This window comes from Antechinus flavipes, chromosome 1, assembly GCF_016432865.1.
Source record: "Antechinus flavipes isolate AdamAnt ecotype Samford, QLD, Australia chromosome 1, AdamAnt_v2, whole genome shotgun sequence".
NCBI lineage: Eukaryota > Metazoa > Chordata > Mammalia > Dasyuromorphia > Dasyuridae > Antechinus > Antechinus flavipes.
Genome location: NC_067398.1, coordinates 30,658,047 through 30,674,853, shown reverse-complemented (window position 1 = coordinate 30,674,853; position 16,807 = coordinate 30,658,047). Strand labels below are relative to the sequence as shown.

Here is a 16,807-nt window from a genome sequence, read left to right as displayed (position 1 = left end):
AGAATTGGAATTTAAGGGGACATCCATCAGTTGTATAAAGATTGAATTTATAGCCTATGATTGTGATGAAATACTGTTGTGATATAAGAAATGATGAGCTAGATGTTCTCAAAAAAAAAAAAAAAACAACTTGGAATGGCATAGATACTGATGAAAAATTAAATGAGAAAAATCAGAAGAATATTGTACCCCCAAACAGGAATATTGTAAGATGATTAACTGTAAATAACTTAACTATTTTCAGCAATACAATGATCCAAGACAATCTCAAGGACTTGTGATGAAAAACGCTATCTAATCCAAAGATAAAACTGATATACAATTGGATATCTTGATTGAAGCACACTTTTTCTTTCTTTCTTCATTCATTCTGCATTTCTTCATTCATTTTTTATTTTGGTCTATATTTGGTTAATATGGAAATATATTTTGCATGACTGTACATATATAATTTATATCAAATTACCAGCCTTCTTAATGAGGGAGGTGGGAAGATAGGGAAATAATTTGGAACTCTTTTAAAAATGAATATAAAAATTGTTTTTACACACAGTTGGGGTCAATAACATACTAAATTAAAAAAAAATCATTCACCTTGTAAAACAGTACTTCTTTGGAGACAATGGCAGATCTAACCCAGGATCCACAGTTATATCCAAGTAGGGGAGAAAAGTTCTTTCTGATTTTCCATTATATTATTGACAGTACTCTGGCAGAGGTCACTTCATCTCCCTGTGCTTCAGTTTCTCCATTTGCTGAATTTAACATTTGGACTACAAGATCTCTGAGATCCTTTCCAATTTCAAAAATGTCTTTCCATAATCTTGTAGTGCAAAAGAACATCAGTGAAAATTCCTAGAAGCTGCATTCATTCCAGTGTACCCAGAAGCCCAATCTGTAGAAAATCATCAATACTATACAATTATGGATTCTTTTCAATCTAAAAGACAGTGTTGCTTTTTTCTTCATTCACTTTTCTAGCACAAATTTACTTGAATGAAAAATGTTGGTTATTGTTAGAAAATTCTATATAAAGATTAGATTATATCCTAATGCTAATGATGAGATGTATTTGTGTGTATGTGTGTGCGAAAGAGACAGAGATAACAGAGGGGAAAAAAGATAGAAAGAGAAGGAGAGAGTGAAAGAGAAAGCATGAGAGAAGGAAAGAAGGAGGGAAGGGGAAAAAAAGAAGATGGAGAGAGCACAAAAATATGGAAGAGAAAAAGATGTCTCCCAGGTCATTCTAAATCATTACTGGACTTTTTTTTTCTTCCTGCAGCTATTTAATTTAATACACACTTTTTAAATAGTATATATATATATATATATATATATATAGCATTGTCCAAGGTGCTGGAAACATGAAGATTAAAATGAACCAGTCCCTGCCCTCAAAGAGTTTACTTTAGAAGTGGAATTGGAAATATTGGAAAGATAGAGCATTTCATTAAAAAAGCTAAATAAAAAGGATATGCAAAAGGATATTATCAAGAGATAATAAGTGGAGAAATTAGGAAAGGTCACATATAGGTAGTGGTATCTGAAATATTCTTTTCCCCTTCTAACACAGTGAAATGATTGACTGTGTGATTACAGGATATTATTAAATGACTGGGACACAAGTCCCAGAATCAAAACTTCCCAGTGAGGATTGCAATAATAAAGCATTTTACTAGATTGTCCCCCGGTTACTTGGAATTTGTCCTGTGGATCAAGCGAACGATCCTTGAGTAAAGAACTCCCAATGTACAGATCAACACAATAAACCATAATGCTCCCAAGGAACTATTCTAAACTCTTGTATCGATGATCCCAGAATAATGAGAATGGCTCCTACCCGGGGAGAGAGTGCAGGGGTCCTTGCATTTTCAATGAAGGGCCATAGTAATTGCTCCATTAAAATGGTAACTGGTACACAGTAGCTTCGTGCAACATAAATAACAGGCTTCACATTGTTAAAAATAGCCGAGGAAATTAATAAGGCTAATTGAATGAGGTTGCTTTTGTTAAGATCTGGACTGAAGCCAGCCTGACCCAGGAAATGCAAGTTTATGACTGACCTGTCAGCTAATAGTCTATCCTTTACTCACCCCATTGTGACAAGACATCAAGGAAAGAGTTTTTTGTACTATACAAGAGGATAAAATACTCTGAATAAGGCACCAGGGAAGGAAGAGCAAATCACTCTCAATGTCCTAAATCCTAAAAAATAGTAATCAAGAAATTGGAGAGTTTCAGAGTCACTTCATTAATGGAGGATTTGGCGGCTGCAATTAATTTAATAATGTAAGCATTGAGAAATAGGGAGGAGGGGTCATTGTTCTTACTGAGATAAATACAGTCAAGTCTTTCAAAAATAGCAGGGGAAACAGGAAGAAAACGGGGAAGCTGACATCCAGTTTTATGCAGTTTGTGGTTAATTTATTTTCAAATGTATAAATGCGTGCATCGGAATGGATGCTTAATTGCTAATATCTATTATTTATATACATTCCCCCGCTTAAAACAGGATGAAAAAGCCTCACCCATGCAGATTTTGTAAAATGTGCTGCATCCATTAGCACAGTTCATGGTGTGTGCTCTGATGGGGATTTAACAGTCTCTTCACTGAACATCAGAATCTATGTGTTACAACATCACTTTGTTGTTACAATGTTGTGCTCTTGGTGTGGTCCCTCTGCAGGATAATGGAGAAAGTCTGGAGAAGTCGCTCTCTGGGTCCTGGATTATCGAGCTCTTGTCTGATTACTAGGGCATCACTGGGGTTAATGAATGGAAGGATATACTTGTTATTAGAAAACATTGTGTGTGTGTCTGTGTGTCTGTGTGTGTGTGTTTAAAGCCTGAGAAGATGCCTAATGGATGTGTAATTTTGAATTTGATACATGCTATCTAGGTGGAGGGGAAAATCATAAATATAAGGTATCTAAAAAGAATAGTCTTAATTACACCATGGCCTACTGGATAAAATGATTACATTTTCTACCCTGTAAATTTCATACAATTAAATGCAGCCGTGTCACCTTATAAAATGTTTCAATTTTATAATTATTTCAGTTCATTTACTCAGAAAAAAATAAAAGCACAAATTTACTCAGGATCACCCAAATCCAGTCATTCTAATTCTAAAGAACTGACTTAAAAGTTAGTTGTGCTTGTCTGAACTTAAATAGCTCTTGACATATTTAAATATGTATTACAATTGAAAACATTGGGGATGATACACTGGTTACAGAAAGACACTCAATCACACGTTATTTATTCATATTATATGCTAAAGAATTTTTTTTTAAAGAGAAGTACTTACCGTTGGGTAAGGGGTGGGGTAAGAATTTTATTCTTTTGGATTAGAAACTTTAAGTTCCCAGGCTGAACAAAAATATCATAAAGCTGTTCAGTGAAATTCGTCAGTTGTTCTGGGGACTTCCACACAATAATACAATGACATATAAGGGCACATGATGGAGAAAACAGGGTTTTATTGCTCCTTCCACCCATCAGGGCTTTCCTGGAAGCATGATTTCTCTTACCTTGTATACCATTTCCAATGATGTCAACAGCATTGCAAGGGGGTGTTATGGCTAATCATGGGTGATAATGAAACAATGGCTTGTTGCCTCCCCAGAAGACTTTCCTGTTACCCGTTGGATGTGGTATCAACACTGAGTAGTAGAAAGGGGGAAAAGCAGGATACACCTGACTGTGGGCAGCACATTGGAGGTCTAAATTCATTATTCCGGCTCACCTCAAGACTACCACAGCTAAGCCTTCAAATAGGGGAGATGCTCCTGGTAATTGAATGATCCTTCAATGTATGGTGAGCTTTTAGGAATGCCCAATCCTGACCTCCTTAAAATGTATTATAAGACCCCACTGACCCCTGACCAAAAATGGTGGAGTTCAGGAATTCAATCCAAAGAAAGGTGAAGAGAAAGATATGGAAGGAGGTGGAATGTGGGAGAAACCAGTGAGAACATCAAAATGGTTAAGTAGAAGTTTCCTAGGAACTCCCAGCTCTTTTCAGGTTCAATTCCCCAGCTAAAATCTGTATTAGGATTTCTTCTGGGTTTTTTACCTTTTTGCTTCCAGTAACTCTTTCATGCAACCATAACTGCATATAGTATCATCCCGAGTCTGGGACAAAGAAGACTCCATGAATTTCCATTTTCCATCTTTACTTGTTTGTCCTAAAATTAACTCTTTCTCTCTCTCCTTTCCCTTCCTCCTTCCCTCCCTCCCTCCATCTCTCTCTCTCTCTCTCTCCTCTCTCTCTCTCTCTCTCTCTCTCTCTCTGTCTCTGTCTCTTTCCCTCTCCCTCTCCCTTTCTCTCTCTCCTCTTTCCCTTTGTCCCTCTATCTCTTTCTGTCTCTGTGTGTCTCTGTCTCTCTCTCTCTCTCTCTTTTTCCTTCTGTCCCTCTGTCTCTCTATATCTCTCTCTCTGTGTCTCCCTCTCTCTCCTCTTTCCCTCTGTCTCTGTCTCTTTCTCTCTCTCTCTTCTTTCCCTCTGTCCCTTTATTTCTCTCTGTGTGTCTTTCTGTCTCTCTGTCTCTGTCTTTGTCTGTCTCTCTCTTTGTCTTTGCCTCTGTCTTTCTGTCTCTCTCTTTGTCTCTCTCTGTGTGATGTTCCCTGTTTCTCTTTCTCTCCCTCTGTCTTTGTCTCTCTGTCTCTGCCTCTTTCTGTCTCTGTCTCTCTCTGTCTCTGTCTCTGTCCCTGTCTGTTTCTGTCCCTGTCTGTCTCTGTCTCTGTGTGTGTATGATGCCTTCTGTCTATGTCTATGTGTGTCTCTCTGTCTCTGTCTTTGTGTGTGTTTGTGTGAGACTTCTTCCATCTTTCTCTGTGTGTCTCTCTCTTTCTCTTTTTCTTTCTGATATATATACATGCACATACATACACAAATAAATTTATGCATATTAAAACAATATCATTTCTCCTAAAAAAAGGAGAAGGGCATATAATACTATGTTTGGACTCATTTGCTTTGTGTTAAACGCTTTTGCAGAGAGTGTTGGATGTAAGTAAAAGACTTGAGTAGAAAGCTATCCTATGGCACTCCTTACTTCTGACTTGACTTGATCATATCACCCACATCTCTGAGACTCAGTTTCTTCATCTATAAAATGAAAAGTTTGGATTGAATGATATCTAATGTCCATTTTAAGTATAAATCCAATTAAAAACCTGCCTCTACAATATGTTTTAGTGAAGTCAAATATTTATAATTCTTTTTTTAAAGATGTTGAAAAAACAATGTGTTAGAAAAAAATCCCAAGATTTCAGTTATTCAAAGTCATACTGGGTCTAAGGTTCATAATCTTTTTGGAATGAACCCAGTAAGAAATAGAAACAAGTCCTTGACCAATTGGGAAAGAGGCAGGGGTGGTGGGAGGGGACTCTCAGCATTCTTTGTTCTTTATTAAACATTAAAGTCTCATGAAAAGGTGCAGCAAGAGAAAAGAAAATATCCTTGGTCTCAGGAAATGCTTCATTTCTCTTTCCAGCAAGCTGCAAAATTTCCTCTGAACTGCTGCTTTTACTTTTGTGCAAACAAAAACAGGCCACATGCAAAATGGTTTCCTCTGCTTGTGTAGAATTCCTTAATGCTTCTTTTGAGAAAGCAAAGGCTGGAACATATTTTCAAGTTAGGGGAGAAATCTGTTTTCAATTCATTAATGTCGCCATGTTTACCCTGGGCAAAAGTAGCCACTTTTTACGACCAAATTAAAAAAAAATAAAAATAAAAAACTGAGAAACTGAGAAAACAAGTTTTATTCTCAAGAGCAAATTGGGGGACCTAATGATAATTCTGCCAAGGGATACAGAGAAAAATAACATTTCAAATAAGGTTTACCATATGTCCTGAAAGTCAAGACCTGAGAAGGCAGCCAACTCCAGACAGTTTGGCAAAAGCAATCTCATCATCAACACTGAAAGAGACAGAGTCCCCGAAACCTGTTTCCAGTGCCAGTTCAGTCATTTCCTACCTTTGTTGCCCTGGGCAAAACAATTCATTCCTCTTTGACCCAGTTTCTTCCCCTGTGAAATAAATAAATGAAATCTAGAGAAATTATTTTCTTAGTTTTTAAATATGTATTAATAATAGCTTATAATAGGCAACATTTGTGTAACACTTTCAGGCATATATGTACATATATGTGTGTTTATACAATGTACTTATAATAAATTATAATATGTAGCATTTATATAACAAATTTGTATAATATTTTCAGCCATATGTGTAAATGTATACACATACATGTAACTAATAATGTAGCATAGGTAACATTTGTATAACACTTTCAGGTATGTGTATATATAGGTATTTATAATTTATAATAATAGGGAACATTTATATAACACTTTCCAGGCATATATGTATACATGCATATACGTACATTGCATATGCACACATATATGTAGCTGTAATGACTCATGATGGATAGCATGTGTCTGACACTTTTAGCCATGTATGTGTGCATATACATGTGCAATATATGTAGCTATAATAATTTATAATAGGTAACATTTGTATGACACTTTCAGACATTTATAATAATTTGTAATAATAGATAGCATTCACATAACACTTTCAGGCATATATGCAGATTGATATTCACAATAATTTATAATAATAGGTAACATTTGTATAAAACTTTTAAATATACATATGTGAATATGTGCATATTTATTCATATACATATATAGCTATAACAGGTAGCATTTGTTTAACTTTCAGCCATATATGTGTGTGTGTACATGTGTGCACATATGCATAGCTAATATAATTTGTAATAGGTAATATCTGTATAGTATTTTAAGGCACATGATTTATAATAATGGATAGTATTTATATAATACTTTCAGATGCAGGTATATATATGCATATTTGTATTTATACCCATACATGTTTATACATACATGCCTGAAATTCTTATAAATGGACTTTTAAAAGCTATTCTTGTTAAGATATATTCTAGGAATGATAAAATATTATTATAATAAGCATAAATTTATTTGTATTTGTATATATAACCTGACAATATAGTAATGTGTAGATGTTTCTTACAACAATATTGGGAGAAGTGGCTTCTTTTATTATTCCCATGTTACAAAAGACAAAATTCAGAGAATATAAGAGAGAAATAAGTGAGTTATCCAAAGTCTCAAAGATAGAAAGTTAACAGGATGTTAAGCTTTATAATTATTATCTCATCTGATCTTTTCAGCAATTTATTATTATGTTGCCCAGGGTCACATAGCTAGTAAGCGTCTGAGGTAAGATGTAAATTCAGGGCTTCTTCTTTTTTTTCTTTTCTTTTTTTGCTGAGGCAGGTAGGTTAAGTGATTTGCCCAGGGTCACAGCTAGGAAGTATTAAGTGCCTGAGGTCGAATTTGAACTCAGGTCCTCCTGACTTCAGGGCCCGCACTCTCTCCACTGCACCATCTACCTGCCCCTAAATTCAGGGCTTTTTAACTCCAGATGCAGCATTCTGTCCCTTGGGCCACCAGCTACTGTCTAAAGTTAAGAGTCTTGCCTAGAATCACATATCTAATATATGCCTAAGGATTTGAATTCAGGATTTCTCAACTCCAGGCTCAGCAGGTCTCCCTGAATCCACATGTCCAGAGTAGGGTCCACTCTAATACCCCTAAAAGGGAAAGTCCAAGAGACATTCGCATTTTGAATCGGTATCATCATTGATAACATTTGGGCTAATATATTGATCACAGAAAGAAACAATCACCTTTTACTTATTCTTTCAATCCATTAAAAAAAAAAAAAAGATACTATTTCCTCACTCGCAGCACTGAGAGGAATTGCACCAACCCCTCACTACCCATAGACATGCAACTGTCCATCTATATGTGGATCTGTGATCACATGTGCACTTCCAGTCAGAGACGTAGCGTGGGTCCCTTTTCAGTGGTATTAAGGCAAAGCTGTGCTTGCCCTCTGGAACGAAGCTTCCTCTTCTCTCAGGAGCCAACCTTCTCCCTGCTAGGTGCTGCTGCAGCCCCGGCAATCTCCTAGGCACTGATGCATTGAGGGTTTCTGGGTTGTTTTTTTTTCTCATATATCTAACAGCCAACACTCCTCTCTTCTGAAATGCATAGACCTGCTGGAATGTATGCAGCCTGCTAGAATGCTTCTATATGTTTGTGGATGATTTTCTGGTTATTTATGGGAGATTGGCGAACAGTCCATATGCCAGGAGCTGGCACTGAGTGAATCAAAACCAATCAAAACTGGCAAAAGGCAAGTGCCGTTCACTGAGACGGGCAGCGTTAGGGGCGCACGGCTGCCTATACTATAAATATTGAGTAATTGCCCCGGCACCTGCAGCCTTATGTGACAATTATACTCGTCAGGAGGAGTCAGAGGGGAATTCTCACTGCCATCTCATTAAAAGGGAAAAAAATACATACCAATATTCACAGCTCACAGTGCAGCTTTACAGAATGCTTTACAAGTGGGAGGGGGGGCTTTGCTTTAAGAAAAAAATATATATTTCTTCTATATGGGGAGAGTTTCCATATTTTTCTACCTCTTAAAAATTTTATAAGCCTATGAACCACAAAGAAAAAAATAGCTTTAAAAAGTTGTTGGAGGCAAGTGCGTTGAGGGTACAAGGGACTTTGGAGGGAAGCCTACGTCTCACTGGGGCACACTTTTCTGTCTCACGATAGGATGAGACCTACAATTGTTGTTTATGAACATTTTATTAAATAAAACTCCTTATGAAAATTAAACTTTAAACAGATGATCAGTCCATCTGGAAGGGGTGGGGAGAGGAGATTGGGATGTTTTCTCTGTGTCGTGATGGACCACTTCTTTCAACCAGTGATGATCTTCAGATGATGCATTTCAGTTAATTAGATACCCTGCCTTGATTTCTATTCATTCACTTCTCAGTTACAGGAAAGTAGCAAGGTTTTCTCAATTTATTTCTTTCCTACCTGAAAAATAGAAAGTTATTTTAGCAATGGAATTGCCAAATTTTCTAGCATATTCCTCAATGAAAAATAAAATACTGTCAGCGGGAAGCTCTTGCAGCTGTTTGGCTGAAATTCCCAATTACCAGAAATGCCCTTGGAGATCTTTTTTGGATTTTTACAAGCCCACATAATGAATTCTCAAACCACTTTTCTTAAAGTGAACTTTTCTTTAAATATGTTAATATGTATCTTACCTAAGCAACTCTGTGGTGAATATCTGTACTAATGGAGGGGCATGAGAAATGGGACTAATAAAATAAAATACCTTACACCTATGGAGTAAGTGTTCACAATGCACCAAGTGCTTCCCCAAGAACAACATCCAAAGGTATTAAAAGTGTCAGTCTTCTCATTTTATCCTTGAGAAAACAGTCTGGGAAGACACTAAATAACATTTTTTTTAAAAAATCAGATAAAGTGACTATGTTTGTGTGAATGTGTATATATATAGGAGGAAGAGAAAATACGTAAGAAAAGGGTCAGTAGTGAACACAACAAACTAAATAGTTATACAACTAGATTCTGGGGTTATTTTTCTTAAAATTGAAAGAAAAATCCATTTCTCTCTGGAACATGGGTCATTTATTTAGAGTTGGATGTACTATTTGTCAGTTACCCTGCTTGTCAATTTCTATTTGACATCAGTCATTATGCTTTTCTTCCTTCTATGTTTCTTATAATCTTTTTCCTTTTTTTTTTCCTTTGGACAGATGAATGTGCCTCACTTATTCTCACCTGTCTGTTTTGCCAGTTTTTGGATTGCCTTCTAATGCTGCCTGATACTTGTGAAACTGTGTGCATAAATACGTGCTGCCCATCTCACCGATACCATCATGCCTCCGATGAGAATCACGCCAGAAATGACTGCAATTGCAATTGTGATGTTGACTGCAGCCTGTTTGAATCTTGTCACGAGACAAGCGAGTGCTTAGAGCTGGCCATGGAGATTTCAGAAATCTGTTACCGCTAACATAAGAAAGCACCAGATCCCCACAGAAAGAAAGAAAGAAAGAAAGAAAGAAAGAAAGAAAGAAAGAGAAAAAGAAAAAAACTCTGATTTCCTAGAAATTTCCCATATGACCAGGATGTGAGGTCTATTTGTTATAAACATCTTGGACTCTGTATATCACATTATCTTGCATCCATTTGGGAAGAATTGCATTCCGCACGCAAGGTCCTTGTTCACAATTTCACAACTGCACGACACTCAGAAACAAAATCTTTAATCGTAGATGAAACACAAATCCAAAACAACCGACACAAAATGTTTTCACTGCATTCCTGCTTTCCAGCTGGCATGCTAATCCCCTCTTTCTGTGACTACATTCACCAGCTCGCACCATGGATTCAGCCCTATCCCCAAATTCCGGGCGAACTGGGGCACTCTTTTAGGATTGACATCCATATATTAGCTCTTCTTTTTAATAGACTCATACATAAACATCATGCTTTGTTGGTTACTATTAATAATGGATGATAGAACATCATTTTATAATTAAAAATTTATTTATACAATCCCTTAAAACTCACTTATATGTTCAGTTTAGGTAGAAAAGGGAATTAAATGATTAGGAACCATGTTGCTGTAATTACAGCCGATGTCTCTGAAACATCTCTGGTGGATTTGAAGTCTGATGTGCTTCAGCGGAGTGCTGTAATTCTAGACCATATTAATCTGTGTCTATGATTATGCCATAACAGGTTATGTCTATTTTTAATTTGTTACAGGAAGGTTCTCCTTAGTTCTAATGAGCATTAATGGGAACTGTGTGCATGTTTCAGGAGGAGAATGACCTCGGTTAATCAATTGCTTTTTTTCCTGATTTCTGTCATAGGGTAAACAGGAGAATGCAAAAGAAACTACAGTTTTCTTAGTTTGAATTTCTACGAGCACGAAAAAGATATAAAAATGCGGCTATCCATTCAGCATGGAGCTCTTAATGCAGCATGTCATTCAGATACTATGGATTTTTCCCTTCCTGATAAAGTTTGTGATTATTAACATTAATAAAAATTTTGACCACCACAACATACTTGTATAATAACCAAGGACACAATATGAAATAGAAAATGATTTCTTAGCTCAAAGCAGGGAAAAGAAAACAGACAATCTTCTCTGAAAATCTTTCTTGATTATAGTTATTCCAGAATATACCTTAATTTCAGGAGACTCCATTCTGTTGTCTTTAAGCAAACAATGCTCATCAATTTGCTCTTCTGATTTTCCACCTACCCTGCCATTACAGCACCTCTTCTCACCAGGAAGAATGATCCTCCAGACTCCAATCTGTAAATAGTCCATCCATACATCGCCCCCATTCTCCATGCCCTTTTTCTCCCTCCCAGTGAAATTTTGGCTCTGTGCCCTGATGTTGAGCTGTTCTGATTAGTGGGTTAGTCAATGAAAATTCCCTTTCACCCACTATAACCAGTAAGTCCCAGACCATACCAAACCTTCTAGCCATCCACTAGTATACCAGAAACTATTTAGCATGAGTCCTTGGCATCAGCCCTGCCCTTCTAGTTATTCCCCTCCCTTCCATTTCTTGATCTTGTTCTGATAATAGCAACCAAATATTTTTTTGCTTCTAGACAGGGAGTAACAATCCATGGCTCCATTCATAATCCCTGTGGCTTGCTTAAACCAAACTTTTCTTCCTAGAGAACATGTTTATTCCCCTATTAGAATGTAAGCTTTTTGAAAGCAGGAATTCTTTTTTCCATATTTTCATCCCCATCACTTAGCACAGTATCTGGCTTATAGAAGATACTTAATAATATTATTGACTGACTTAAAGATAAGATAACTAATTAATAAATGATATTTTCTAACTGCCAACATTTTTACACAAACATCTTGAAACCATTAGTTATTGGTCTTGTCTTCCATTTTTTAAAAAAGATTTTGAAAAAGCCCATTAAAAAGCTAAAGAACAGATCGATTACATCAAATCATCTTTACCCAGTTGGAATTAACTTTCTGAATATTGGAGCTGAGCTGTTCTTTCCCATTTCAACTTGAGTTCACAGAATATTAGATTCAGATTGAAAAAGACCACAAACATCCAATTTCCTTATAGAAAACAGTTCTAGAAAAGTGAAATTACTTGTCCAAAGTAACATAGCTAATGAGAAGCAAAACTCAGATCAGATCCCAGTTCCTCTTACTCTAAATTCAGCCTTCTTCCCTGGATGATGGGGGAGTTGGCTGGCTTTTATCAGTTCCCAAATCAGATAGTCCCAAGATTCAAATCAGACCTACCATGATATTTGGAGTCGTGAGGTCACTGTTTACACTTAGGAACATTTTGGACTCTATCCCAATTTGTATGCAGAAAACGTGAAGAATAGAATTCATCATAGAATCATAGATTTAGAATCATAGATGAGTCATCTAATCTAACTCCTTCATTTGACTGCTGGGTAAAGTGAGGCTGGGAAAACTCTGAAGATTAGTGTGCAGTGAGTCTGGAAAGTGGTAGGCTGGACTTCATATTCTCTATCTTTTGCTCTCTCTGCCTCCCAATACCACTACCACCATCACCAAAGGCAATGACTTAAATAGAATACTGGGAGATTAAAAAACTGGAAAATGTTTTGATTTTTTTCTCCTTTTTTGAATTGCAGCAAAAATCCTGTGCAAACAGCAAGATGTCCCTCACTTTCCTTACTAAGTTCACCCACTGAACATTTTTTTTTAGAATTAACTGTGATACATGGGAACATGCCAGTTTTACATGATGTGAAAATATTCTCTTCTTTATAAACCATAATAACAGAGCATCCATTTTTCAAACAAAATGACTCTTTTACTTTAATCATAATTATCATAGATCAAATTTCAGAATCCATAGGGTGCAAACATTTCAATACTTCAATAATCAATAGTCTATAAATAATTATTAAGCACTTGCCATGTGCCAGGCATTGTGCTAAGTGCTGGAGATGCAACTACAAAAATAAAAATGTCCCTGCCTATATAAGGAGCTTAAAATATAATGGGACAATCACTAAACAAAATGAGAAGTGGAACAGACTTTGGGGGTATAGGGGACTAGGCAAAGAAATCCATGAATGCAGAGAATCCAAAGAATCCAAATCACTTTATAGATAAGAAAGCTGAGAATCAGAAGTGACTTGTCCAAAGTTACATGTATAATAATAATGACCATAGGAGAATTTGGAATTAGGATCTTGAACCCAAAGTCAGCATTATTTCCACACACACACATCATATGACTTTGCTGTAGTAAGAAACATATGTGGTAAACCCTACACAGGTAGAAAGATTTAATTAAAAGCTTAAAAACACATAAAGGGAGGGAAAAGATGTGGATGTGATGACTGATGAGATGTAAATGTCAGAATCTGGGAGCAGCACGCGGGGTGTTTTTTTGCAGCAACGGAATATCCTGCTTTTGAATATAAAGAATGTGACAGTCATAAAAGAAGAGATTCCCAGGGACACACAAACATGCGCATGCACAAATACACACACACACACACACACACACATATCCCAAAAGTGATTTGAGAACATGCAACCCTTTTAGAGAATCGGGAACTACGTTGTTCCCACAGCAATATATAAGCTCACAGTCCCTTTCACATGGATCTGCTCCACGGGTTTTATAAAAACTAGCACATCTCTACAAGGAGACAAAAAAGTATGGGAAACACTGGCAAAATGCAGTTACATTTAACTCGGTTTTGAAATTTCTCCACTGCTGAAGATGACAGACCTGCAAAACGAATTAGCATCTCTGGACAATCAAAGCAAATTGAGTGAAATTCTCTTAAGTATTTTCCAAGGGACTAAGAAAACACAGACAAGGAAACTGGGCAAATAGAAAACTCCATGTGGGGCATATTAGAAATCGTTTTAAAGTACAAATGCATAGATGGAAAATGGTGAAATGGGAGTTTCATAAATAATCTTCCACTATAAATTGGAACAAAATAAAGCAATGTTAATAATGTAACTTGAGGCACATTGCAGATGCTCTGGTCAAATGACAGGCTCTCTCTCTAGGATATACAAAATTTTAAACATTAGTAAAGTGTCAAGGAATATGTTTACTTAATTTGAAAAATGTTGTCAAACTGTTCATTTAATTGACTTATTCAGCTTATTTAGGGGGCTCTGTGAATTAGTCTCTCTCCTAAGAAGCAGGAGCTCAAAAATCAAATACAGTTTCTAGCTGTATAATTGGGGATGAATTACTTCAATTCTCTGATCATCAATTTCCTCATCTGTAAAATGGAAATATTAATTCCCATAGCATATACATGGAAGCACTGTTGCAAGAATAAAATGAGATAATTTCAATAAAATGTGTCCTACAAATTTTAGAATACAAGATAAACAAAATGTATTGTCATTTTATTTTAAGGGCAAATAGAACTATTGTATGAGCACATGAAATCACTTGGGTTTTTTTTTTGAAAGGTAAAATGAACTAAGGTGGTAGATCTATCTTCAAAAGGATGGGAATTCACTGAGATAGAAATTGTCACTTTTTTATCTTTATATGCCTCAAAGCCTAGCATAATCTCTGGTCCAAACATAGCAATCAAAGATTTGTTATTTATTTGTATATTTACATGTATATAAACATAAAAATACATACACATATATGTATAAACATATAAATAATGTTTATGTCAATGTGGCTAAGCTAGAACACTTAGGATCCCTTAACGCTCAAACGTGATTTCCTCCTTTAATCATCCCCTCTCTTATTTCTCTGTGTGTTTATAGTCTCTGCTAGCAGTCTCTGAACACTTTCCATTTTTATCAAGGAGATATCCTCAAGCATAGACCATTATCAGAAAAAAAAAGTTTTTAAAGTACACACAGGGGTCAGTAGTGCTACTATTTTCAATCACTTTTATTTCTGCTAATAATAATAATTTCCATTTTCCTGGAAACTTTTGTTCTTTGTTATGTTGAAAATTGATCCTGGAGTGCTTTTAAATGCCTTTTCCAGCAGCATTTATTTTGTTGCCGTTAGCAGCATTTGGTCAGTCAAGTCAGTCAATTAGCATTTATTAATTAGCTGCTATATGCTTCTGTGGCACACTTTGGCTGGATGATCCAGTCAGTTTCCTTGATTTCATCTTCTCAAGTAGCATTATCATTTCTTTATATTTCAATAAGATACTAAGAGATCATATTCCAAATGTAATGATTCCATTGTCATCAATGATGAGAGTAGATTATTATAGACCCATTGGAAAATTTGTTCCATTTTATTTCTAGTTGTGCTCCTATTTTAGTTAACGGTCAATAGAAATTAGCCATCTACTATGTGTAAGGCACTTTGCTAAGCAAAGGACATATTAATACAAAAAGAGTCTCTGCTCTCCAGAAGTTCAAAATGGGGGGAGGAAGGGAAGGAGCAGATAGGTGTGAAAGGTCAGCAGTATAAAGAGGAAAGAAGTTACTGAAGAAGTGTAATAAGGATGATTGGATTTGGCTGGATGATGACATTTGCCACTTATCAGCTATATAAGTGTTATTGGGATAAGTTCATTTACAACATATTTTAGTGGAATAGCATGATATTTGTATTCAGGAAGACCTTGAATAAAAATCTAACTATAACAAGAATGAGAGATGAAAGTAATATATATATGTATGTATGTGTGTGTGTGTGTATATATATATATATATGTGTATATATATATTATATATATATATATATATATATATATATATACTTCTCTATCTCTATATCTATCTCTTTACCAAAGGAAAAAAAATTACATTTAAACATAAGTTGGCAACTTCCTGCTTTTGTTTCATTTGGAACCAATAATCATAACAGTGTATGAAAGAAGATGTGACTAAGGGGGATGGCAAAAAGTTCCTTCTGTATACAACAAAAATTAAAGCTGAGTTAAACTTGGATCATACATTTTCAAAGCAACAAGAGAGTAAGACTGATTAAATGTTTAAAATGTATGTGTGTGTGTGTGTGTGTGTGTGTATTCTCCACAGATAATGGACACTTTAAAACTAGTTAGCTTGGGGAGTAGTTAAAATTCTGAATATCTTCAAAATGCTTTTAAGATCTGCACACAGTAGTAAATTGTAAATGCAGGGTCATCATATAATAACTTCATTGGTATTCCAAGATCCTGTCCTCATGCATCTAGGGTTGGGGAGAAACTCACCTTGGAGTGGTTTATTTTGGCAGGGACCCGTAGATCTCTATACCTGTTCTCTACCCCACAGGGGCCAGCTTCCTCATCAGCATTCTACAGGACAGTTATAGGACCATAAATTGTTTTTATCAGTCAACAATGATCCAGTCAACTGAAGGCATTCTGTTGCTTAAACCTTTTAGTTTGAGAGCTATAGAACATCCAAGGTCAAAAGCCTATTGTTCCTAAAGCGTACTTAGGGCAAATTTGTAAAGCCATAACTTCTATAGATACAAAGCTTTCAATTCAATGTTTCTCAATAACCCCTTCATTTTTTTCTTTGGGGTTCCTGCCTATAGATTCATTGTAGAAGAGAAAGACCACTGAGTCTGGAATCAGAGGGTCTGGGGTAAAATTCTGTTTCAAATCCCCTCTCCCAAACTCCAGCAAATTTTGGGTCTCCGTTTCCTCATCCGTAAATTAACAAGGTTAGACCGGATAGCTTCTGATATGTTTTTTCCAGCCCTGAAGCAATGGAAATATGATTCTATAATTCAAAAGGAGTGGAAAGCTGGATTAAACTAGATAGAAAAGAGTTAAAATCCCATCCTACCTATGTGTAACTATGACCAAAATTTTTCACTTAGTGTCCTTATCTGTA

General features: G+C 35.9%; 1 protein-coding gene across 1 annotated transcript in view; it reads left to right on the top strand.

The window, feature by feature from the left end:
• The window catches only part of MDFIC2 (MyoD family inhibitor domain containing 2), a 148,618-nt gene extending 136,780 nt beyond the window's left edge, over window positions 1-11,838 (top strand). Inside the window, exon 5 of the mRNA XM_051980734.1 lies at window positions 9,708-11,838. Coding sequence (XP_051836694.1) covers window positions 9,708-9,967 — 260 coding nt within the window. The 3' untranslated portion in view covers window positions 9,968-11,838. The remainder of the gene's footprint in view (window positions 1-9,707) is intronic.
• Window positions 11,839-16,807: the final 4,969 nt, after the last annotated feature.